Source organism: Branchiostoma floridae, chromosome 2 (assembly GCF_000003815.2).
Source record: "Branchiostoma floridae strain S238N-H82 chromosome 2, Bfl_VNyyK, whole genome shotgun sequence".
Classification (NCBI taxonomy): domain Eukaryota; kingdom Metazoa; phylum Chordata; class Leptocardii; order Amphioxiformes; family Branchiostomatidae; genus Branchiostoma; species Branchiostoma floridae.
The window spans coordinates 24,192,056-24,216,681 of record NC_049980.1 but is presented as its reverse complement, the minus strand read 5'-3'; the positions used below and the strand labels follow the sequence as shown (position 1 = coordinate 24,216,681).

Below are 24,626 nucleotides of genomic sequence, written 5' to 3'. Positions count from 1 at the left end.
CATGACTGATTGATCAAAATTTAAAGAGGCACATTATCTCATTAAATAGTCTGTGACCTATTGGCCTGACACAATTTTGGTATGTCAAACTGATAGGGATACTTCTCCTATATTTCCCCTTTGTGTTTGTAGAGTTAAAACTTAAGTTATACTTATAGGTGCCTCCTTGTGTAAAACACCACAACATGGTTGTATGACATGGGTTTTATAAAGAATGGGGAAGTAGAATACAGCCATGATAAAATCTGTTGAAGACTTGGGAATCTATGATACTACTGTTGAGGAATGATTTGGACAAAGGTTTACTGATAACATGCCTCATTTAATTATGGGGTTGGTAGATTAGACTGAACTGAGCAAGCAGATAGGGCTGCTGTCACTATCTGTTTCAAATTCTGTCAATTGCTGTGGCTGTCAGCGTAACATAGAAACGAAGTAAACAGATATCCATGTTTTAGCCTCTACACACAAGAACAGAAATACTTGATCCTGATGCATCGGAATGGCATGTCAACTGATAACAGAGATTATGGACAATACAGGTGGTTGCTACTGGCGTGTTGATGTAACTTTCTCCACTGTTATGTCACAAATTCCCTGACAACAAGGAACAAATGTCACAATGTGTAATTATACAGGCTAGCTAGTGTTCAACCCAGTAATCACAATAATGTACACGCATCCCAGAATCCTGTTAGAGCTGCAACAATGGCCACATAATCCCTTTGCTTGCAGTCAATTAGTAAGTAATCAGGATATTGTGTGCTCATTGTGAAAATGAATTATCTGCTCTCAAAAGATGTGAGCCTCACAACGTAAGTTGAAACCTACTTAATGTACCAAACAGTCAAAACAAATCCTAAAGCTTGGTAAGAAGAGGGACTCATAAATATAAAGTATTGCACTGGAGGAATAGTTATGTTATGACTACACTACTTACGCAGTGTGAGTTTCTGTTTCTCACTGGTCCTTTTGCGTTGCCGAGCCGCCATGGCTGGTAGGTCAGGGGTAGCCGGAGCACCCTCGGATCCAGCCGACCCTCCCGGCCGAACATCCAGCGTGATGATGCTTGCGGCCGTTGTGCCTGTCCGAGGGGTGGAGGGGGCAGCGCGAGGGTTCCAGGGGTTGGATACACACGCTCCTGGGCCACCAGTGGGGGACCTACCCGACATTTCTTCACTGTCCTAGTTGAAAGGGAAAAAAAAGAAAAACACCATTACTCAAGACTAAACAACAAATAAAAGCTTGTACCTAATGTTACATACGATGGATATAAGTCATCAAGGGGATTACACCATTTATCTTAATCCGAGGAAGAATAATGGAATGTAATGTAGCATTCTGGTAAATACTGTAACTGGATAATGAAACTTCAACAGCAGAGGGGCAGGTAGTATTTATTGAAAAATTTTGTTGGCACAGTGTACCAAGTTATTTTGATATAGTAAACATTCTATGATCTTAATGATAATGATATTATGCTTTTCCACTTTGACTAAAAATCCTTTATCTTTCTGCAGGTGTAGTGAATGGCAATTTGATTTTTGATAAGTATCAAATTGTAAGGGAACACTAGCAGGGAGATATTTCATATCAAGTACTACATGTTGCCCAAGATGATCCCTTCGGAAATCCATGATGAAATCCTTCACCGTTATTGGTTTAAGTCCCCACCATTCAATAGAACTAGGAAAGCAAAGAAAGAATGTGTATTATTACTATAAATTAGTATAATACATGTATAGATAGATATATAATAATATAGATGTATAGATCATCAGTTGACACAACTCTCGGTTGGCTCTAGTGATAGTGAGAGGCTGAGAACAAATGTGACAAAAAATTATAGTAAAGGTTTTCCACAACTGTCATCAAACCATAAAGGAAAGACTAGACAACCACATGAGGAAACACAGTGTGTACAGGCGTGTGTACTACAACTTTAGAGCCCTGGATGATCCGAGAGAGCAGCTTAAACTGGAACTGTTCAACTGGAGTTCCTACCTGTGCCTGAAGAACTCTACTCTACTCTACATAAGACAAAATTATACACTCTAAGACAAATCCAAATCACGCAAAGCAGTGCACTGTCTGAACTGCAGAAAGTCTATTACTTTCAACTACACAGTCTGATTTTTTTTATAACAACATGCTCCATTTTGGAATCTACAACGTCGACCAGATAAAACGGGCATATCTTATACCCATGATGAAGTCTAACAATCATCTTTATATACCAAGAAATGTGAACTGAACAGGGTATTCTTTGGTATTAAACTAAATGTTACTATGTATAATGAATTTAGTAAGGGAACCGATCGATTCTCATTTGATTTGGCATGGCCGGCCGAATGGCTGTCAAAACTCTTGGCGTTAACATTAGTACTTGCCCCTAAAACGTCGTTTCATCATGCTCTATATCTACACGCCAGAATAATTCTACAGACAGTACGTGAGCACAAAGTCTGGATTTTTGTGGAGTTTAGTTGCTTCCCTCCACCCTTCCCATGTCTACATACATTTCAGGTCAAGCACGGATGAAAGTGGGGGACGCCGCAACAACCAACAATGGAACGAATGGAATATCCGTCACAGCGACGCTTCTTTATACCTACCTGGCGTTCCTGAGACGCCTTTCGTCTAACCCACCACTCACTGGGCATTACATGTCACCAAATCGACAGGAAAATGGATGTCTACTCTGTGGACGACAGCAGTCAGCATTTCCCGTGAATGCTGCGCCGCCATTTTGAAAATAACCACTTTGCTTATGTAAAGCTCCGCAAGGGACTACTTTGTGTCACCCGAAGATTTTCAATCATCGGGATTCGCAAAGAGCTTTTAACAAAGCCTTAAACACTTTACGTCCGAATCATTTCACTGTCATGTCATAAAAGACCGATAGGGATATGGCAAAACGGCAGAATTGGAATATCACTCTCAAGTTCATCTCGTGGATTGATACAAGGACGTTGGCGGGGCTTCATTGACAACCAGCTCAACAGCGGGAAATTTAAAATTGGCACTGCGATGTGGAAAACTGTAAGTTTGAAAGAAGAAAGTCCAGATTTGGCTACATTGCCAGATGATTAAATCATGTACACAAAGCGCATGAGATGAAGTTCCGACCCTAGATGCTTTGGGCAGAAGGAAACGCACTTATGTTATGACTTATGCATCCCATCCAGTTCAAGTTGGTCCAACGTCACGAAACAGTCTTGTTTGTGACGTTCCTAACGTTAAGGACGTTACGATCGCTCACGCGCTATCGGTCGATCTCTTCAACAAAGATGAAAGATTTACTGCAGATATGGTTTTCATATTCACTTAACACAAGGCAAACAGTATCACAAGTCATAACGGTGACTTGACATGCAATGTCTTCTACTAACACGGGAAATCACTGGCTAATAGTAACGTTAACGTTAACCCAAAGTCCAGTTAGGGGTCCAAACTCCGGTAAGATTTTAAAATAATTCTTGCGGAGATATACTGACAGGAATCGGAAAGTCACACAAAGTCTTCCACAATTTTAGGGCATCAAGCTTTTTCCATCAAAATGAAAACTGCCCTGCGGATGTCAGTTGAAGACAGAAGAAAATGTCTAGACTATGAATGATGCACAAAATGACTAATCAATCGGTAGTTGTTCCGACTACTGAGTATCTAATACCAGCTCAGGCTAAACAAGAAATGGTTATCAACCAAGAATTGACGTGTTAAAATATTGGAATTCGTACTTTCCTAGAACTGTCGTAGAGTGGAACTCAAATCCTCACTAGATAGCTAAAACAACATACAGTCAGTTGTGCATTCGGCAAAGGCTAGGTGTGACAGGTCTTTTTCATCGTAATATAACCAGCTACTGCCTCGCCGCATGCCTGCGAAGCTAGTGTCTTACGGGGATTCTTGTAAACAATCTTATAGGCTAAAGCAAGCCCTTTATCTATGAACGCAATGCGCTTCCTTTAGAGTACAGGTGCTGTCCTTGGTGTTGACGACGCCATCATGCGTTGCGCTGTTGTTCCACAGTAACCTGCCAGATAGCGCTTTGTACTGGTCTTTTTCAGTGACTTGTTTTCTTAAGTCTTTTTCTAGATTCGCACTGTGGGAACAACATTACCATGGTAAGGTGAGAAGGGGATTATTTGAGGACTTAGGTGATAGCAGACGGACCTTACTTACCGTTACCGCTGCTTGCATGGGAAAACGGCAAAGAAACGACAATGTGGATGTGGCCTGTTTTATTGGCTTTTTGTCTTGCTCGGAGTTTCCAGTGCCAAGCAACCATCACGCTGAAACGCCTGTCTTCTGTGTACCTGCCTTACAGCATTGACGAGGATGGACAAGCAGACTTCGCCATGGGGGACAGAGGTGCTGTAGAAAAATTCAGCTATGACTTCGAAAAGTACCGGGTCTATGCTGCAGGTAGGCTGTTTCAGAAGTTTGGATATTGTAGATGTGCCCTATTTCGTGTTGGAGATGTAATCCCATTAGTTATTTTTGATATGTACAGGGCCATCAAGGGAGACATTTTTCCAAATTAAAAGTAAGTTGTAAGATAACGCTTATTTTGTGAAACAGTGGGAAGCTAAGTATTGCAACTATACTAAATTTCCTTCCCACCCTTGATAGGTTTTATAGAGGGACTAAGTTGTGAAGTCATTAGATAGTACTTTTTTCCCGTTTTCGCCCGTTCGCTAGCACCTTCCAAAAACGATCAATTTGCATACTGTGGGAAAAACCTTTTGTTTTTTTACGTATAGTAATACAAGCAGCGTGAGACCGTACTGCAATGTTTGATCCACTCATACTGGGACGAATACCCTACTCTTCGAGATGTACGTGGTTATCTATGAACACATGTACCTTGACCACCGACACTAAAGCTGGCAGTAGAAGCTATCATCCAAGAGTATCAAGTACATGTATCAAAGTATCAATGTAGCCGCAAAAGAATGGTTTTACAAAGTAAACTACACCGATTCGAGGGCTTCATCACAAAAGGATTCAAACAGTTCAATTCGTGTTTTCAACAGCTGTTTCCAGCTGTAACAACAAGATTAAGTAATTAAGTCACTAATGAAAAAACACCAAGACCTGCCAAAAATTCTACAACAATGTATCTTAACCCAAGACGCTTCTTTGTTGGGGCAGTAGCAAGTATTTCCACTTAAAAGAATGATGTCATAAGATCATTGCAGCTCCTCCCCATATTGAACCAAAGTGGAAAGTGCGGTATAGAGATATTTCACCACCCTTGCGGGTGATGAAAGAAACTCCTTTGTCGGCTGAACCTCTTCCCAAGCTTATGATACTGCAAGATCTGCTTGGGGATTACGATTATTGTGGCGGGTCCTTTAACGTGCCCGAACACGGGACCTCCATTTAATTTTTTTCAACATCCTATCCGAGGGACGGCCTAGCTAGCCCTACTAGCTGTTTTTCCCATACTATCCAGCTGTTTGTTGTGTCAAGGAGGTTAAAAGGCGGTTGTGTTTGTTGTTGACATATATGCTCGAGACCGAGAGGTTGCGGGTTCGAATCCAGCTGCTGTGTCACCGATCTTGTGCCCTTGGGAAAGGCACTTAACACGACTTTCCTCACTTAACTCAGGTGTAAATGAGTATCTAGTGGCCTTGTGTGGCTTGGTGGGCTATGTGGCTGAGACAGGCCTTAGGGGCATGTTCGAGCATGAGCGGCACCCGCCATGACACACGAGTCGGGGGTAGGAGGAACCCCCTACATCCTTGGTTGGAAGTCTTCCTAGGAGACGGATACTCCGAACAACAAAGCTGCATCTGCTGGAGCCGCCTCACACGTTGCATACAGTTGCCCCTGTGAGACTTAGTGATCCAGTAGACGAGAGGGCGGAGAAGGAATTGCACACCCCTCCTTCACCATAAAAAAAAAGTCATGTGCAGGTCAGGCAAACAGGCAAAAAGCCTGTCTGCCTGCTCATCTGTCCAATCGACAGGAGAAACAAAAAAATATATATATATATATATGCATGGAACAATGTCGCTCCATACTGGCCTATGTATACCAATCTTACAACTATAACGTTACTTACTTGTGGTGTTTGTTTGAGCCAGCAGATGATTTCGTTGTCGTTTGTCGCTGGGTGTTCATGACTTAAAACTGACATAGTGAAAAAAGCGTGTCAGCCATACTCCCAAAGAAGGGGTTAGGCTCGGATGTTGTTGTTTTTTACATTTTTATGCGTTTTAGCGGACTTTCTAACGCTTTATGTCTCGTTAGGTCGCGAGTACGCTACAAAATAGAATAACGCCTAAAAACGGCAAAAAAACTGCCGGAGCCTAGTTAATCGTATTGTTGTTTCCTGCTCAGTGTTATCTTAGGCTCCAATCAAATAATTTTGTATTACATAGATGACCAGATCTAGACTTAGATATTTTGGTTTCCGAGTGCAAATTACAAGGGAAGAAAATGACAAACAGGCCAAAATGCGAAGGCCGGAGAATCATCGGTATGTTTGGTTGACATCCAATTCCCATTCACCCAGAAACTCACTGCATGTACATGTATATATAGCGTCGTCAGATATACGGTCGTCAAATACAATATTTTAGAAATGACGGACGACGTTATACCCGCACCAGGTAAAGCTGGGATTCTGAACGTTATCGACATCTCCGCCCCCTCCACTCCACGTGTGCTCCACCGGCAGAAGCTGCCAGGCGGTGCCCTTGGCGTTGACCTTTGCGGAGCCTACCTGGCGGTGACTCTTGCTGGGGACTCCTTCGTTGATTCCGGCAAGGTTTTGGTGTATAAAAAGTACAGCGATGGTCAAACGTCCATGGAGCTCGTGCACGACATACCAGGTGTGTACGTCACCTAGGCAAACTTCTTAGAAATAATTCCCCTAGTTATATGTAATTGAGTCTTGATGGCCCATTGCTAATCAGTGAGTCGTGATTGCAGGCCACCTCTATTTCTAGATGATGTGCAAGAAAACAGTTACTTAAATAACTGGATAGTTTTTGTAAACGGCCAGACGTTTCAGGTCAGGTATACGTAACATTCAATACCATTTAGAGAGGCAAACCTTACCGTATTGAACCTTGATACGCCGATAAAGGTATTAAGATATGCAAGGAAGCAGTGGCTCAAGCGCATGGATAATGAGATTTTGGAATCGGTCAGACCTTTCATTTAATACCCACTACTTCTCGTCAGTGATCTGTATCTAGCAAGAAAACTGTATCCAAATTTTCGGGGAAAACGGGTTGGGATCGCTGGCTATTCGCAGACATTTGAATACTACTGGTAACCGATACCTGGCCTTCTCTTTTATAGTTGGCAGCCGACCAGATTCACTCAAATTTACAAAAGATTGCAGAAAGTTGTCGGTTGGCAATGAGGCGCGTGCAGGGGAAGATGAGTCGGGAAACTTCGTGGATCCCGAAGGATCGGTGATGGTGATCGACTTCGGGTCGGAAGACATCGGCAGTGCCAATCCTGTCGTGCGAACGGCCAACTTCCGCAAATTTGATGCCTTGTAAGTGGTAGATATTTCTGTATGTTCACTGTAGTAGCATCTTTTCTCACAGATTCAGTAACATCAAGCTTATGCAAGCTCGACTAACTGCTTCAATAGGCGAAGCAGGGCTTGCGAAGGCTGCTTGGGATGTTCCCTACCTTATTTAGGCCGGAATCGCTTTTGATCCACTCACAGAGGAAAGGGCACCTACTCTTTTCGATTACTGAGGTGAGTTCTTCACGTGCCCGATGTGTGTTCCGATGTGTGGTACAAGATGACACATAAGTGGACGGATACTATAATTCATACATCTACAAATAATCATGGTTGCAGTTGCACTCCCATAATATCGTCTTCTTTTCGTATGGTAATATTTCAGAGGAGACTTCTATCAATCCGCTGGTGTCCGCTGGCTCATGAAGGGATTGAAAGAATCCTGGAACACACAGACGATACCACCGATCCTTAACAACTCTAGTTTTTATCAAACCTTGGAGCCAGAATCCATCACATTAAATGAGGATGGGTCAAAAGCCTACGTCTGTTTTCAGGTGAGATTTGATGCGTTTGCAATCTGTTTTGGCCTTGTTATCAATTAAAAAATGCTACATAATTTAAATTTCTCCTCTCATGCATTCATAGCAAGTAATCCTTCCGCCTATCACATTCTCTTTATTCATATGTACAGACCAACAACGCCATTGCCGTTTTAGACATGGCTACAGCTACATTTGACAACATCTATCCACTGGGAACAAAGTACTGGGGCGTGTCATCATTAGATGCAAGTGACGATGATGGAGGTACGGTGTGTAATTGTAAGGATGTATGTATACATGAATTAATGTATATATGTGCTGTATGTGCGTCTGTTTGAAAGGATGTTTCTGTCTCTCCCTCTGTGTGAGGGGAGTGGGTGTATGTATGTAGTATGCATGTATGTAATGGCGTATGTATGTGTATGTAACTTAGTAATTACGAAAGGGTGAAACATAAAGCTATTAGCTATTAACTGGAAGAAAGAGAGGGTGGATCATTTTTGCTCTCTAGCTGGGTCTACATATTCATTTATCTTTTGCTGTTGCCACATAAAGGATGTTTCCTGTGTTAACTTCCTGTGTTTTTTTATATAATTACATATTTAATGCCGGAATGGTTTCCACCCCATTGAGTAGGAAACGTAGAAAACGGGTACATTGTTGCCCACGGACTGAGTGAGAAGGCTATCCAGAGGCAAACATCTTTGATACATATCGCTGACTTGTCACAGTAAACAAAGACAGATTACATTGTGCACTTGTATGTTGTATCTACTGTATTTGACAGGAATCCGCTTTCGCAACTGGCCGATATATGGCCTTCGACAACCGGACGCCATATCATATTTCCTGCACGGCGACACGGGCTACATCGTGACAGCCAATGAAGGCGCTCCTACCAAGGTGTTTTTTCAGAACGTGTCGTATGACGAACAACTGAAAGGGAAAGACATCTATAAAAGTAAGTTAATTAGTAAAAAGTTCTTCTTTTTCTATTCCTACACTTCGGATCACCCTATGGGTGACAAACATTCCCAGATGAAAGATTGTTTACTGAACAGTTTATCTTGTTATCCATTTCCTTGACTGGTGCATAGGGGGGAGAATCTAACTTTTAAGTTACTAACAGGGATCTCATTCTTGGTTTCAGTGGATCTTCTCTCATCCTCTTTTCCGTCGGAAAGACTGAGAGAAGCTCTAAGCGAAGACCCCGAGTTAGGTAAGCCGAATAAAACATACAGTTGTATTAAAGATTACACTTTTTTTGTATACATCTACATGCCTAAAGCCGAAGGGACATTGCAAGATATTATATTGGGGGAATATAGTAAATGTGTATGGCAGCCGTGCGGGTGTTTCAGGGCTTCCAAAAGTCATTGCCTGGTGATGTTTGGCGCATTATCACTCGCCTCCTACTAGTTGTATTTGACGAAAGCTTCGTCCATGTGGCAATCAAACGGCTGCAAAATAAACATTTGTCTCGATTTCAGGCTGCCTGAGGTTCAGCTCCGCTGACGGCTTGGACCCTACAGAACCGTCCAAACTCTACCGGCTGCACGCGTTCGGAGGACGGGGTGTGTCCATTTTCCGGGCGGACGACCTGAGCTTGGTGTGGGACAGCGGAGACGACCTGGAGAGAATGGAGGCGAAGTTCTACCCGGAGATCTTCAACTCACGGTACGACGATAAGCCAGATGAAACACCAACTGACGAGTTCGACGACAGATCATGCAAGAGGGTTAGTTCGGTTCGCTTTCGTCTTGCCCATGGCTTTCCTCTTCATTGTATATGCTCTTACGATCCACATCGATATAAAGTGGACCCAACTTTTCATATTCAACACATGGCGGTGTTTTCTTCATAGGCTCGTTTAGCACTCCGACACCATGGCATTGTCTATTTTACATAACTACTATCATGATGATGTATTTGTAGGGACCGGAGCCTCAGTCACTGACTGTGGGTCGCATTGGGAACCAAACAATTATCTTCATCAGCGCTCAGAAGACAGGGTCCGTCTTTATCTACTCTCTTGACACCGGGGAGCAAATAACGCCCACTTTCCAGAGCGTGTACTGGGGAGGCAGGGCGGACCTGACCTGGGAGGAGGCGTACCGGGCCAGGCAGGTCGGAGACATGGACCCGGAGGACATGAGGTGATACATGTATTCTATTTTCTACAGTGATATACATGTACCATAGTAACTATGCACATCTCTGTCTACTGAAATGTTATCTTGCAATGGGATCGCGTCCGCTTGATACACTGGATGTTAAGTCGACACAAATGCGTACATGGCTCAAAATATTTCCTCAGCTTTGTTCCTCCTCTGGTATTTGACTTTGACAATGTCTGTATGTCCGTCTTTACTGCAGCTTTGTTCCCGGGGACAGGAGTCCTAACGGCACGCCTCTCCTTCTGGTGGCGGGGACGTCCAGTGGGACTGTGTCTGTATACGAGGTGATGGAATCGGTGGTGACCGCCAAAGTATGTAACATCTTACACGTCATACTGTACATATAATACCTTATCTGATTTTATTGGGGTTGTCCGGTTGTGATTCGTAATACATACAAATGTATAAAAACATGGTAACTTTCAAGTGGAAAGATGATATTGGTATAGAGTACATGTACCTGGTTATGCGTAAGACGCCTGTCTGACAGACATTTGTAATAAAATCGTATCAAAATGTTTTAGAACATCCTGTGAACTACCAAGGCTTAGTTGGGCCGTATTCAATATTTCACGTTTAATGTTGATCCTCTTTGCTTTGTAAGGGAATACATGTATCACTTAAATCTCAATGTTTTTATCCTTCCTGTAGACTTGGTACTGGTAAAACTTGTGGGTCGAACCAGTGCTCTGCACACAAATGATGTATCTTATGTTTTTCTACAGGCCAGCACCAAAACACCTGACCTGTATCTGGGACTGACCACCATTCTGTGTCTCCTGGTCATCAGTGGCTAACTACAACATCTATTCATAACAAATGTCTTCAAAATATGTTAAAGACAGGGTTTAGCATCTTTGTTATCATGGAGATTCTAGGAAGTAATCATGTCTACAGAAGAAAATCATATTCATGGAAGAAGTTATGCCATATCAAATGTATAGTCTCTTGAAAACCTTACATGTAATCAAGGACATTTCATTTCATAGTTTCTATGTAACGCCCAACATATCTTGAACTATACTTCTGTAGACATGTTTGCCAGAGTCATATAGACTGTAACATTCAACTATGTGAGGCTTTCATAAGGAGTGATACTTTCTGTAAAACAAGTCATACTTTGAACTGAATTGTGTATTCCCAATATTAAAGACATGATACGAAAGTCGCATGCTTCAGCATTACTTTTTAATTTGTTTCAAAATTACTTTCATGATAGTTCATAGCTTTTGTGCTAACAAGGTGGGAGTGATACAGATAACTACTGTACCAAAGATACAAAGTATTTATCCGATCTTGTTGCTACAGTACAGGGCATGTCCTCTGTGCACCTTTAAGGTAAGGCTTGCCTTACTAGACCAACTTTCCCTCATCCCTCACTGAACAGACTTTAAGTCACGGATTTGTTCTATGTATAAAATGTTTGACTGCAAGTAAATCTTTTAGATTCATAAACATCAATTTCATTGAAACATAAGAGAGAACAGACATTTACCACTTTCTTCGTTTAAGCCTACCGAGGAGTAGCTGGTATCTTTTTTTTCTTCTAAACTTAGGCCTTCACACTTGGAGCTATCAGACATACTATTTCTCCTTACTTGTAGTTTTAAGGACAGTGAAGTAAAGACTTAATACTACATGTGAGATAGGAGTTCTTCTCGTTTGTTCTGCTACAAAGCTTAGCACACAAATGCATCTTCTCATCTGAAATGGTGTGTTGTAAGGCTTATCATATTTACACAACATGGAAAAGATTCCAGCTTAAAGCACGTTTAACATGTATCACATTGTTTTTGTGAAATACATAATGAATGATTTGCGAATGTCAACCCAACAAACTTTCCTTGCTACAGGCGAAGTGACAGTAAGCTCCTCCCTAGCCTGTCCTGCTACTGCAGGGCCACATTAGCAGCCTGGAGGTACCCCTGCAGGTACTGGGCTGCCTTTGCATCCAGGCCGGAACTGATCATACCAGGAATCTGAAAGGGCAAAACAACAAGATTTCTGTGCTGAGTTTCCTTCACCCATGTACATGTACATGTAGACTAATAAGTAATATGACAACACAATAACTTAACTGTTGAACTTCCCCTTATCTCAGAACTGAGCAATTCTCATTTTGCTATTGGTCAATTCAATGGCTGGAGTGATCTTTTAAGACATCAGGAAGCCTTTTGACAAGAAATCTTCCATGCACATTAAGGCAGGTCAAATAACATATCTGTTCTGTAAATATACTTTTAATGTATACTGGAGTTAACACATCTTTTGTGTTTGTGTGCATGTGTGTGTGCATGTGTATGCATGTGTGTGTGCATCTTACTTCAATATGTCACATTACTTCATATGATCTGTTTGTGTTCAATCTCACCTTTCCAGTACACGTTGCACTAAGTTTATGCAAATTCTGTGCCAGGAAGATTTTGGGCTCTGCTACAGCCCCATTGAGGGGATCGTGGTCATTCTTCCCGGAGAACACCAGTTTGGAGTATGCAGTCTGGTAACCGGGCGTGTCTTCTATCTCAATGAAGTGCTCGTCGTCGGGGACGCTGTCATCCTCGGGAAGTTCAAACAGACCAATCAGAGCCTGTAGCAGGGGTGTCCTAAAGAAGGCAGCATGACAATCATAGTCATATCATACTTGAAAAGTAAGAGACTCGTGATGCCATGGGGAAATAGTCTGCACAGGACTTTAAATCAGTAACTCAGAACTAACTTGACTACTGAAAACAGTTTAGATGATCTTTCCTCAGTTAGTACATCAATCCAAGGATTTATACTAAAATGTTTTAGTGTGAGACTGTGCACAAAGAAAGCTCCATCAATACTTTTAAGGCTACTGTGTTCACACATCATCTGGTGACAACACTCCTAACAAGTCCTCACCAATGGGCCTGGTACTCCCCCAGCATGGCAGGGCAGTCTGTTAGCAGCTTGGTCATGCCAACAGCACAGATTTTCCTCTCCGTGTGGCCGGAAACCTTCTGCACATCCTGTAGGAACAACTTCTCCAGCACCATGCCAAACATCCTGGGGAGGGAGAGGAAAACAGGGGAGCTTTCACCTGTCAGTGCAGCTTACAAGGGAAGGAAAGCTTCATGCAGCAAAATACACCATCAAAACATGGGTCTGAAGAAAAAACATGTTCTTACATTGTTTTCTAATTCAATCACAACATGAAATACCCACAATATGTACCAGTACACAGCAATAGATAAATCTTATCAGCTGATGCAACTAGACTTGAACAAGACTTTATGGTGTACCACTACATGCTTGTCCAAACACAACTTTGTCTTACTTTGGCTGTATGCCATCCACCATTTGCACCAAGGATGTGGCACTGTACTTGATGGAAAACAGACACATGAACACTAGAAAACCTGAAATAAACCAAAAAGACCATCAGTATCGGCATCAAATACACTGCATAAAACAGCAAATTTCATCCCAGTGGTGCTCATGTATTGACATACCTGTTTTAGAAAGCATATCTTAGGGACTGTGTATGTACAGGATAGGAAAGGAATATTTCATCCTTCCACTTGAGTAGCTTTTTGAGATCAATGCCAGGATCTCTCACATTAACTACATGCACTAGATAAAACGTGTTAGAAGATGAAAAGGCTCAATGTTACTTCCACTGCTATGGAAACCCAACCAAGTAACCAATCATTTAACCAAAGACAATGAAAATGTTGCCCTACTCTTGATAAACTTTGTTGTTTTAGAACTTTGTAGTCTCTGGAACAGCAGGAGGAAGATCTGTTTCATGTAGGTGGACAAGCTAGCTCTGTAAGTGGAAGGAGAAAAGGGCAATCTTTCACAAACACATTCTGGAAAACAGACACTTGACATCATACTCATCATGGTTTAGCACATGCTATCATTTTCAAAATGGAACTGTTTGTATCATCCAATTCTGCTTATGCTGCATTTGAAATGCACATTCTTGGAATAATTGCTACCATTTATAAAAATTGCCAAGTCTATTGTAGCCAAGTCTTTTAGTAAACTAATATATCACAGAATGAAGAGAGTGTTAGTAGTGAACCAATGAGGTACTCACTCTGGCATGTGTTCTATAAGGCTGTCAAGAAGGTAGAAGCCCTCGTGGTCATTAGCTTTGGAGGCAATCAGCTTCTGGAACACTCCAAGTATGCTGGGCTGGAAAGAAATGGATAAAACATACAACATAACGGATGCATGATAGAAATGTAAACTAGAGTTCGGCGACCTCATACCTCCATGAAAATTTAGAGCTTTTGTAAATTTCATGCAATTGACTAACACATTAACATAATTTATGCGTGGTGTTCATCATTGACTAACGTACACATGTCATAAGTATAAAATTCCAATCATTAGACATAAAGCAGCTTTGCAATTTTTACATAAATTATGCAAATAAGTTCCTCATTACCATATTTGGTATCTGCTTATATTCCATGTATCATAATTTATAAGTGTTACATTTATTGAAGTCCAGTTATTGCTAATAATGGTATTATACAATTTCCTCATTAATTATGCAATTAAGTTCCACATTTGCATAACATGTATATCATTATGAACACCTTTGCCTAAGCTACCTGCACCCCTAAAATGATGCCGATCCGTCAATCCTTTCTGCAGTTATCCTCTTTGGAATGTCTTGACAAAAATGCCCCTGCAGTTCCGAATTACATGTTAGGGGGCTGAAGTATGCCCCACTTTGTCATGGCACTGCAAGCTATCTACCACCCAAATGTCAAGACTATATCATGTCCGGGACAAGAGATACATTGAAAAAACTGCTATGATAGAATATTCTCATTAATTATGCAAATTTACTCCTATTTTGCATAATTAGTATCTTATCTTGTACAACATTGTCTAAGGTACCTACATACCAAAAATCATGAAAGTCCATTGTTCCCTTCTTGAGTTATTCTCTTCAGAAGTTTTTGACAAAAATGCCCCTGCTATCCCAAACCTAGTCGGTAGGGGGCCAAAACTTATGTCACTTATTCCTGAGCACAAGAGCTATCTAACACTCAAAAATCGTGACCATAGCGTGTTCAGAACACGAGATAGCAAAACCGGAAGTTGCGCTGCAGTACCAAGGGAAGCCGCTAGGGGGCCCAAAATCTAATAACTTCTAGCTTTCATCGCACCCCACCAACACACCAAGTATGAAACCAATCCATCCAGCCGTTCTTGAGTTATCTTGTTGACAGACAGACACACACACACACAAACGATGGGTAAAATATAACCTCCATGACATTTCATGGAGGTAACAAGCTAATTTTTTCCTGACAGAAAAAGGGATGAAGCAAAAACAATGTAACTTTATGACTAACAGCTCATTCCATAAGATCCCAAACCTCAGCACTAACAAAACCTGCATCTCAAAATACAGTAGTTAGGTTTTTGTGACATGCAGTACACAAAAATCAAAACTTAACTAAAGGTTCCTGAAAGGATTTACAGGATATGTCACATATGGATTCTCCTGTTGATTTGGACAGATGAGCAGGCAAACAGTCACTTGCCAAGGTGGGTTTAGCAACCTGTCTGCCAAAGGTGAAGGTGAAGAAGGGGTGTGCAAATCCCTCTCCACCCTCTCATCTACTGTTGCACATAGTCCCACAGGTGCAGGAAGCTAAGCAGGTGACACAAAGCTACTGCAACAGCTACTCCTCTAGTATATCTCATGTCTATACCTACAATTTTCTCTGCAGCTGCGATAGCCTGGGCGCCCTTCTGCAGGTATGCCTGCAGCAGCCTGACCAGGGGTGGAATGTTCCCACTGCGCTCCCACAGCACAGGCATCAGCAGGTGGGGGAACAGGGCCATGTAGGACTCGGGGATCCCATCCACACGGATCTCCAGCAACAGAGACATGATTTGAAAGACATACGGGATGAACTCTGGAGAGGCAAACATACAAGGGTCATATTTTCATTAAGTAGTGAATGGCTCCTTTTTGTATCACTGATATAGCACAGGGAAAGTGATATAGATTCCACATTTTTACCCGTTTAGATACAGAGGTAAACTAGAGGTAAACTCAAGACTACCAGTTAGTAAGACTTTTCCAATTTGAGCTGTCAGGCATCCCCACAAGTCTTTTCCAGTCCAAGCAATGTGCCTAAGTCACCATACAGCTACAGGCACAAGTAATATTATTAAGCTACACACATGATGTGCACTTGCAAGCCCGTCTAGTCTCACCTTGTACATCCTGCTGCAGCATTTCCTGGAAGGGAGGGAAGAAAGCCTCCTCAAAGCTGGTGACATCTGCAGGGTTAGCCTTACAGGTGATCCTGGTGGCCAGGCCCAGGGTCTCAAACAGGTAGTGGTTAAAGTGGGGCTTACTGGGGTTCTGGAAAAAGATCCAAAGGTTTCATGTTGACTGACATTTGTAAATGAGAAAGAGTGGTCATACTTACAGCCCTTTCAAAGGAATTATGGCTTACTCTAATGGTTCAAGAGTAAACCATCTTTTCAGAAAAGCCACATATATTTTTTCTATTACAGTCCATTGATCAGTTTCCATTTAAATTCACACAGAATAATCTACACAGCTTTCCAACGTTTTAACTTACATACACCAGGGATGTTATGTGCTTTTCAATAAAGTCAATAACGTTATAATTCTTAACCTCAAGCTGACTCAAGTGGTCCCATCCCATCATGTCCTAGCTTTGGTAGTTTATCTTTTCCCGACCCACATCTTGGTGTGTGATTAGGGCAGGTAGAGCCTAGAATCTAGAGGATTGATTTTCATGCCACCAGACCCACCTTAGCGACAGCAGCAAGTTTTTCCATGAGTTTGGGTAAGAGTGAAGGTAAGAAGGGGATGCTGGACTCCTGCAGCAGGGAGAAGGTCCTCAGCACAGTCTTCATCACATACTCGTTCTCTTGGGACCCAGGCAGGGTGAAGGCATTGAACAGGTTGGTGAGGAGGACCACTGCCAGGGGCTCCACATCGGCCTTGGTGATACTGGGAGTGGAGAAGGTCATGTCATTATAAACAAGAGGTACAGCAGCGCTTTAAATAGATATGTTCTTCTTCCAGATATCCTCAGTGTCACAGATGAAAGATAGTGGACACTATATGAAACGTCTGACCATTTCCAAAATCATATCCAGTTGCTTGAGTAACTGCTTTTTCGAGTATCTGATTACCTGCATGTCTAACCTTCATCGACGTATGTTCTTCACTATCCTTTTGCTATCCATAAAAAATTATACTTAAAGAATACCGAGTTTTCAACATCAGCACATTCCACACCCAAATATCCTTTTGTCCAATGCAGAATGTCTTTGTAGAATGTACAATATCTTTGAAACCTTGAAAGTAAACAAACTTCACGAAGGACTCACACTGGCTTCCCATTGACCTTGGTGGTGAAGAGCCTCTCCAGGCAGTGTGCTGCGTACGTGTGCACGACACCGCTCTCTGCACTCAGGTGGTTCACCAGGAGCGGCAGGCAGGCCTTCAGGTGGTCGTGCGACAGGTGTGTGCGGAATGTGGTCACGTACTTGATGGCATCTGCTCGCAGGACAGGGTGCTCGTTCACTGTAAAGGAAAATTTAAAAATCTCTGGTGATCTGATCGTCTCCTAAAAAGAACCCTTCTGAGGAATCATAAGAAGTTACTCTTGAAGTCTTATGACGACACATATCAGTCTGATCAATGCAGAATATAACTGAGCAAACATCTATTTTTTCTTGCTAACTATTACATAATGGAACCTGACGGGGTATCTTTGTTAGATAGCTTTATATGGCAGTTGTATTAGTTATGACAATCAGTTCAATGGGATAAAATCAGCATGTGTGAAGCTAGTATGACAATGACACGTGAAAAGGCGTTATAAAAGTTGAGTTCAGATTCAGAGGACTGTTCCGACCCTGCATTGACTAAGGCCAATGGGTAAAAATACTTGTCAGTATTGTAAAAGCTGAGCAGCCAGCAACTCATTTACTACTCTACACCAGTCTTATCTCCGATCATATGCCCCACCATTAGCAGCCTGCAGCTCTGTAGCAATGTGGCTGGTGAAGAAGTCTGTCAGGTTGACCAGCTCAGAGGCCTGAGTGCTTCCCAGTTTGGCTGTCTGTGCTTTGGAGGCAAGGGACGTCACCAGGTAGATAGCTGCATCCTTCTTTCTCCAGTTCTGGGCTGGGTTCTTGGCATGCTCCTGAAATATTTGAAGGGAGTAAAAAAGATCTACCAAGTTACTCAAATTATCTTGAGCATTGATATATCAAAAATGACACAATAATATGAAGTAATAAGAAGCAAATAATACAATTTGGAAATTTCATGTCAGATTTTTCCTTGTTTCTTCACAGCATAAGTCTGATCGAGTTTATCCAGAGAAGTTTTATATGCAGCTCTCATCTACTGTTTGAACTATTCTCTCATTTGCTGATGGTTGATTTGACAGAATATCATAATGCACCCACCGCCAGCATGGCTACGACGTAGGCTGAGAAGATCTGCGTGACAGGAGCTTCAAAGAACTTGCAGAGTCCCCGCACCAGGTCGCAGGCCGCGCGGCGCCGCGTGTCGATGTCCGAGCCCTCCAGGTCGCGCCGGATGTACTCCTCAGGGTCGTCCTCAAACAGCTCCTGATCGGAATCTGAGGAAACAGTACTACTGATCACATCCACTGTAGGCACTACAAACAGCTCCTGGTCAGAATCTGAGGACACAGTACTACTGATTACATCCACTGCAGGAACTACATGAACAATACATATGCCTACCAGAATACAGGTAACATAGCTTGGAGAGACTGGGTAAGTGCTAATGATGAGCATACATGTACAAAAAATGGATATTCCTCTGTAAAACTGCTGCCCTGAAAGGTAAGGAATCAAAGAAAGGCAAATCTTGATAGAAATCTATGACACCAGGCAACCTTGGCCTGCAAAATAGCTTGATGCATCTATTTTGATCAAAGTAGTTCTACATTTAGGTCAGAAAAATATGTAACTCTACCAATCACATAAGGCCAGCTTGATCAGCAACATTTGCACAGACCTTTTTGTCACACAAATAACTGAACTCAGATCATTCTTCACATAGCAAAATCACTCTCCCCACTTACCTCTGAACTCCATGTTAGGAATGATGACCTTCTCACAGATGGAGGACATGGTGGCAGCATCCTCAAACAGGTGTTTGTAGTGAGGCCGCTCACACACTGAGGCCAGGAACCCGATGGCATTACTCACCAGCTGGGCAGGAAGCATAGGATATGTCTTACTAACAGCTATAATATATCAGTTTTCAAATTGACAAGAATCAGAGAGCTGATAGAAAGCTTGTTGAGTGCTGATAAGCAATTTACATTGCGTACGGAAACACCTTTGTATTATAACTTTTCATATCAACAGAATTCACTCTCCATGCACTTCAGCAAAAATACATTAAAATACTCCAGTGAATCTAGTAAGAAAGGAACTCATAGCATTCGAGACATGAACCTTCACAAATGAATATTTTGAAATATTGAAGCTTAAATCTTGTAACTGTTTTATCGTTTGTTTGAATCTTTGTTTATTCATGAAAAGCTCATATTGGCCTGTATCCCATTTTTCATTGAGGTCAAGAGGGTAGAGGTAAAGGTCAGACAAAATATGTAAAGAGATACATAATTTAAAGTAAAAATAATTCTACACGCATATCATACAACAACTGGCTCCACTACACAGATAAGCCCAGGTATAAGAATCTCTCTCCCACAGTTGTACTCACCAGATCATACTTGACCTGCTGGCCTGTGGTAATGAGGAGGTGCCAGATGGCATCTACAAACTGTGGCAGGTACGGCTGGAACTCCTCATCGTACTTCTGTGCATACAGCGCAACGTTGTCACAGATCTGTGACTTAATCAGCTCCAACGGACCAGCCTCTCCCTCATCCTGATAACATGAACAGTAGGCGAGAAATATAGATGTTATGGAAAATGATGAATGTTTTTAGCAGTACAAAGATTGATTAGAACATAAGGCTTGGATATGCCTAATTTTAGAACATAAGGCTTTACTGAAGGCATTTGTGTTACAAATGCATGATTTTAGACATGCATATGTAAACTCAGTGAACTTGTTTCATAAGTAAAAGGTTATTGTATATATTGCAATGCATAGTACTTACATCTGTTACAAGCAGCTTGTTGTCCAGCTTCAGTAAGGTGTGGAATCCTGTCATCCAGGTCTGCATGTTGTCTTCAAAGAACTCTGGCAGGTCCTACATCACAAATTGTAACTTTTCACTAAGACCAGAATAACTTGAATAGCATTAAACTACTAAAACAATCAAAGACTTGAGGGAAGTCTTTTTCTTACATACCATCAGCTTCAAAACTAAAGCAACTGAAACAAAAATTACAGACAGTACAAAAAGACTAACACAATTTGATAACTTCATCCTATACCCAATTATTCCTATTTTGCGCTTTTGAAATAATGAGAAAGGAATCTCCCCAATAGAGTTGTTTCTACCTGGAAGTTGAGGCTATAAAAGATCTTGGCGATGAGTGTGAGGGAGCTTAATACGATCTTAAGGTTGACTGGGTCTGAAGCACATTTATTGGTCAGGTCCATGGTGATCTGCAGAGAGGAAATGTTATTGTATTAAGAATAGTCCAACCATTAGTTATTCCAAATTTACAGACACAACAGTACTACAGGATACTGGTATGCAAATACATGGGGCCTTGTGGAGATTAAGGGTTGTTGACTCTGGAGCAAAGAGTTCAAATCCCTGACAGGTTCTGATGTTATCTCATTGGAAAAGGCACCTCAGGTGTAAAAAAGCACCTGGCTTCTGCTAAGGATGCCCCTCTGGTAGGGCATTAAATGGAGGTTCTGTCAAGCACATTGAAGAACCCACAACACATAGCGATAAGAGTATGGGTCCTCCTTGGTGTGATCAGATCAAATGTATCTGTCGGATATGCAACTTTTCAGTACAAATCCTCTGTGTTGTGCCATAAGGAAGTTTATAGAGCATGCAATACAAACAAATACTACCATTAGTATTGTTCTAGCTTTGTGGCAAGGTCCAGCAACATATATGCATACATGGGTCAAGAATTTTTGTATCAAAGACAGATAGAAGGAAGTGTATTAGTTACAGCTATCCTTGGGTCACACTTACCTTGAATAGTTCCATCAAAGGTGCTGCAAAAGACTCCAGTACATACTTGATTTCTGTCCACAACTCATTGGACTTGAACTCATGCCGGTATCTGCACAACAGAAAAGACATGAACCTTAATGGCATCACATATAAAACAGCACCCTTAGTCACTCCAAACTCTCAGTCATGCTAACCGTTTCCATATAATTTTCAATTTTGGATAAAAGCTATTAAAAAAAATAGTAACCTTTTAAAGATAGAGTGAGCCGTGCGCAGTACCCCGTTGATGACATGGAACTCTCCACTCTGGAACTTTTTCACCATCTCATCCACCAGGCCAGGCCATTTGGCAGGAAAGTCTTCACGGCCAATAATGGTGATGGCATCACTCAACTGGAAATAATGACACATTAGCACTAGTAATTTCTTACTTTGTCTGGAAAAAACTGGAAGTAGGTGAAGAAAAATGCAGTACATGTACTATGAAGACATGATAAATGTTGTGAAAGATATGCACAAACAACAACACAGCAGAATCCTCAAATATGCTGCAAGATTTAGTTTTCCTAGTGCGCCCTACTTTTCCAAATATCAGTACTTTCTACCTATTTGTGTATCTTGTGCTTAGGCCTAGGGAACAAAATGTTGTGTTTCCCATTTCCCGACCTACCCTAGAAAAAACTGCCAACCTTAGACTTTTGGGGGGTTGGAGATTCCAATTAGAATTTTTCTTCAGCCTGCTTCCTATTCAAGTAAAAAAACTGCTTGTCCTACATGTATCTAATGAAAGATGTATCCACAGATTTGTAACCATTGAAATTTGACATGGAAAATATATGTGTCCTCACGCATTTCACTTTTACTTAATCAAATTGTATTGTATTGTACAACTAGTGTTTTGGCCAAAGTCTAAACAACTTTTTTCTCCAGACCTTACCTGTCTCTGTATTTGTTCTGGCATTCGCAGCATCAGGCCCACAATCTCTTTCTTCACAATATCACGATCTGGCTCAGACACTTTGTTAGGCTCGTCCTCAACCTGATAGAGGAACAATGTGTGAACAGACTGCAACTGTAACCTTCTAATGACAGTTCTTCATGGGTCCTGTATATCCTTCAGCAATGTCAATACAATGGGACAAAGAGGCTATTTTAGATAAATTATTGCATTCACAGGTGAAATACATGTCAATGCATCCTAAGTGATTCCCAACTTGGTTTTGTTGTTAAGTCTTATTCGTAAAGATTCTGTAGCAGAAGTGGCATGTTATCACAGACGAAAATATCTTGCAATATTTTCTTTAAATTTTGTGGAATTGTTTTAGAACTAGTAGTAAAAGATAATAAACACATAACGCACTACTTAGATAAATGAGCAAAACTGCTTTTGGTTAAGTTCTGAAGCTAATGACTGAACGGAATAAAACAGGCAGTAGAACATGTGTTTATGCTCACGATTCTCCAGTTCCTCTTGATGTAGTTCTTGAAGGTGATGGCTGCAGCCACACGGATGGTCATGTCAGCATCAGCCTTGTCCACCAGGTGTAACAGGAGGACAGGGTAGTTCTGGTGTCCCTCCACTGACTCCAGAAACTTCTCAGCTAGAAACCAACATGTTGTCATGTCTCAGTACAGGAAAGGAAATTGTACAGCAGGAATCATGAGAAGAGTTAATGGTATGGCAAAAGTAAACATACGGAGCACTTGCAGTGCATGCCTCGCCTTCTTCTTTTAATACGGACATGTTGTGATGCAGAATGTACCGTTTGTCATGGTCCATGATGCTGCCATCTACTATGTATCTATTCTGACATCTGGCACAAGCTGTCCCAAATCTAAGTTTCCAACTTAGGCTACAGCATGGATTTGCGACTCTAAATTTCGAAAATGGCATGAATGAACTGAAAACAGAACCACACTTATAACCGAAGGATATTTAATGAGGTACGTGTGAAGGAAGTTTACCTGCTCGCCGCTCACCGACATCTGGACAGAAGGTTTTCTGCAGGTAGCCTGCCAAGGCCTGCATGTTGGTGTCGTTCAACTCCATTCTGTAGGTATAAGCAGGATCTGTCACCATAGGAATCTCATTTCTATGTCATTTACTCCCTGTTTTCGGCAATGTCAATCCGATACTACTTTGGCTTTGTGACATATGAACACAAAATGAGTGCTTATGAGATATAAAAGAAATCAACCATCATAATTTTGTGAAAATTATTCATGTCTAGATTTCCATTTTCCAATACAGTCAAACCTGTCTATAGCGGCCACTCAAGGGACCGGACAAATTTGGCCACTATAGACAGGTGGCCTCTGTATAGAGGTGGCAACTTGTAGATAAAATACCCAAGGGACAGACAAAAAGTGGCCACTATGGACAGGTGGCCCCTCTGTAGAGGTGGCCCCTAATACAGGTTTGACTGTAATTATTGAATGACACCTTTTCCTCTATTTTCGGGCTCACCTTAGCAGTACGCAATCTGAATTTCCGACAACGACAACAACATTCCGGTTATAGCCAGACCAAACCAGTGCTGCGGGAAAATGAAACCTTGTTGCACATCATTGATGAATGAGCGTAAAACGGAAGCGCCCTCCCCACTGCAACAGTCCAGGCATGTGCGCATAAACAATAAACAACACTTAACGTTAAAAACGAACGATTCTACCAACTGTATGCAAACCATAATCACCCGGATACCTATCTAATTGTGTAATGTCGCCTATAAATTGAGAATTGCAAACTCACACGGCGGAATTCCTGTCAAACTCCTTTGCTGACTTCGGCTCGGCCCGTTTCAAAATGGCGCTCGTGCAGCACGCATGCGCTAAGGTCAGGCATGAACGGAACAGCTCATTTTGCCAAATGGGGGTGTTTGAATTTCGTCTTCAAATGACGCAACAGATGTTGAAAAAATATTTCTTTTGTGACATGTATCGTCTTGGTCCTTTCATTACCAACAACTTTTAACCTAGACATGATCCACGGAGAGACGTTTCCCGACAACTCCATGTGAAAAGTTTGATGAAAATTTAAGACGTAACAGGTGTCAGAATAAATACTAACTGTTAGTAATAGATGTCGGCATCATGGACCACAACTACACCCTCTGCATCCCAATATGATATTAAAAAAGAAGTAATGATGACTTCATGTGGGTGGACCTGCGCTCAAGTAATTAAAGAGCAATTTTCTCAATCGCAATGTGCAATGTGCAATTCGCAACCTTTTAGGAATGTCATGAGCAAAACT

The 24,626-nt window shown here is 41.7% G+C and overlaps 4 protein-coding genes across 5 annotated transcripts in view; 2 read left to right on the top strand and 2 right to left on the bottom strand.

Annotated features, from left to right (window-relative positions):
• The window catches only part of LOC118405639, a 34,785-nt gene extending 31,979 nt beyond the window's left edge, over positions 1-2,806 (bottom strand). For both annotated transcript variants that reach the window (XM_035805211.1, XM_035805219.1), the window contains exons 1-2: positions 2,616-2,806; positions 941-1,184 (exon numbers count right to left, since the gene is read on the bottom strand). In XM_035805211.1, the coding sequence (XP_035661104.1) occupies positions 941-1,184; positions 2,616-2,663 (292 nt within the window). In that variant the 5' untranslated portion in view covers positions 2,664-2,806. The remainder of the gene's footprint in view (positions 1-940; positions 1,185-2,615) is intronic.
• Positions 2,807-4,141: 1,335 nt separating this feature from the next.
• LOC118409084 lies at positions 4,142-8,103 on the top strand. The gene is made up of 4 exons (XM_035809949.1): positions 4,142-4,428; positions 6,624-6,845; positions 7,321-7,522; positions 7,884-8,103. The coding sequence occupies exons 1-4, from the start codon at positions 4,227-4,229 to the stop codon at positions 8,101-8,103; spliced, it is 846 nt and encodes a 281-aa protein (XP_035665842.1). The 5' UTR covers positions 4,142-4,226.
• A 74-nt stretch (positions 8,104-8,177) lies between these two features.
• Positions 8,178-11,704, top strand: LOC118405727 (gigasin-3a-like). Its single transcript, XM_035805408.1, has 7 exons — positions 8,178-8,307; positions 8,831-9,004; positions 9,194-9,262; positions 9,534-9,781; positions 9,979-10,199; positions 10,420-10,531; positions 10,946-11,704. The coding sequence occupies exons 1-7, from the start codon at positions 8,220-8,222 to the stop codon at positions 11,015-11,017; spliced, it is 984 nt and encodes a 327-aa protein (XP_035661301.1). The 5' UTR covers positions 8,178-8,219; the 3' UTR covers positions 11,018-11,704.
• Positions 11,398-24,272, bottom strand: LOC118405732 (exportin-2-like). Its single transcript, XM_035805423.1, has 22 exons — positions 24,123-24,272; positions 23,336-23,421; positions 22,826-22,971; positions 22,308-22,409; positions 21,618-21,763; positions 21,389-21,479; positions 20,731-20,838; positions 20,384-20,476; positions 19,981-20,148; positions 19,331-19,460; positions 18,684-18,859; positions 18,238-18,415; positions 17,595-17,790; positions 17,010-17,211; positions 16,440-16,590; positions 15,933-16,135; positions 14,290-14,387; positions 13,928-14,013; positions 13,522-13,603; positions 13,107-13,250; positions 12,592-12,823; positions 11,398-12,199 (listed from the first exon to the last, which is right to left on the bottom strand). The coding sequence occupies exons 2-22, from the start codon at positions 23,418-23,420 to the stop codon at positions 12,110-12,112; spliced, it is 2,907 nt and encodes a 968-aa protein (XP_035661316.1). The 5' UTR covers position 23,421; positions 24,123-24,272; the 3' UTR covers positions 11,398-12,109.
• Positions 24,273-24,626: the final 354 nt, after the last annotated feature.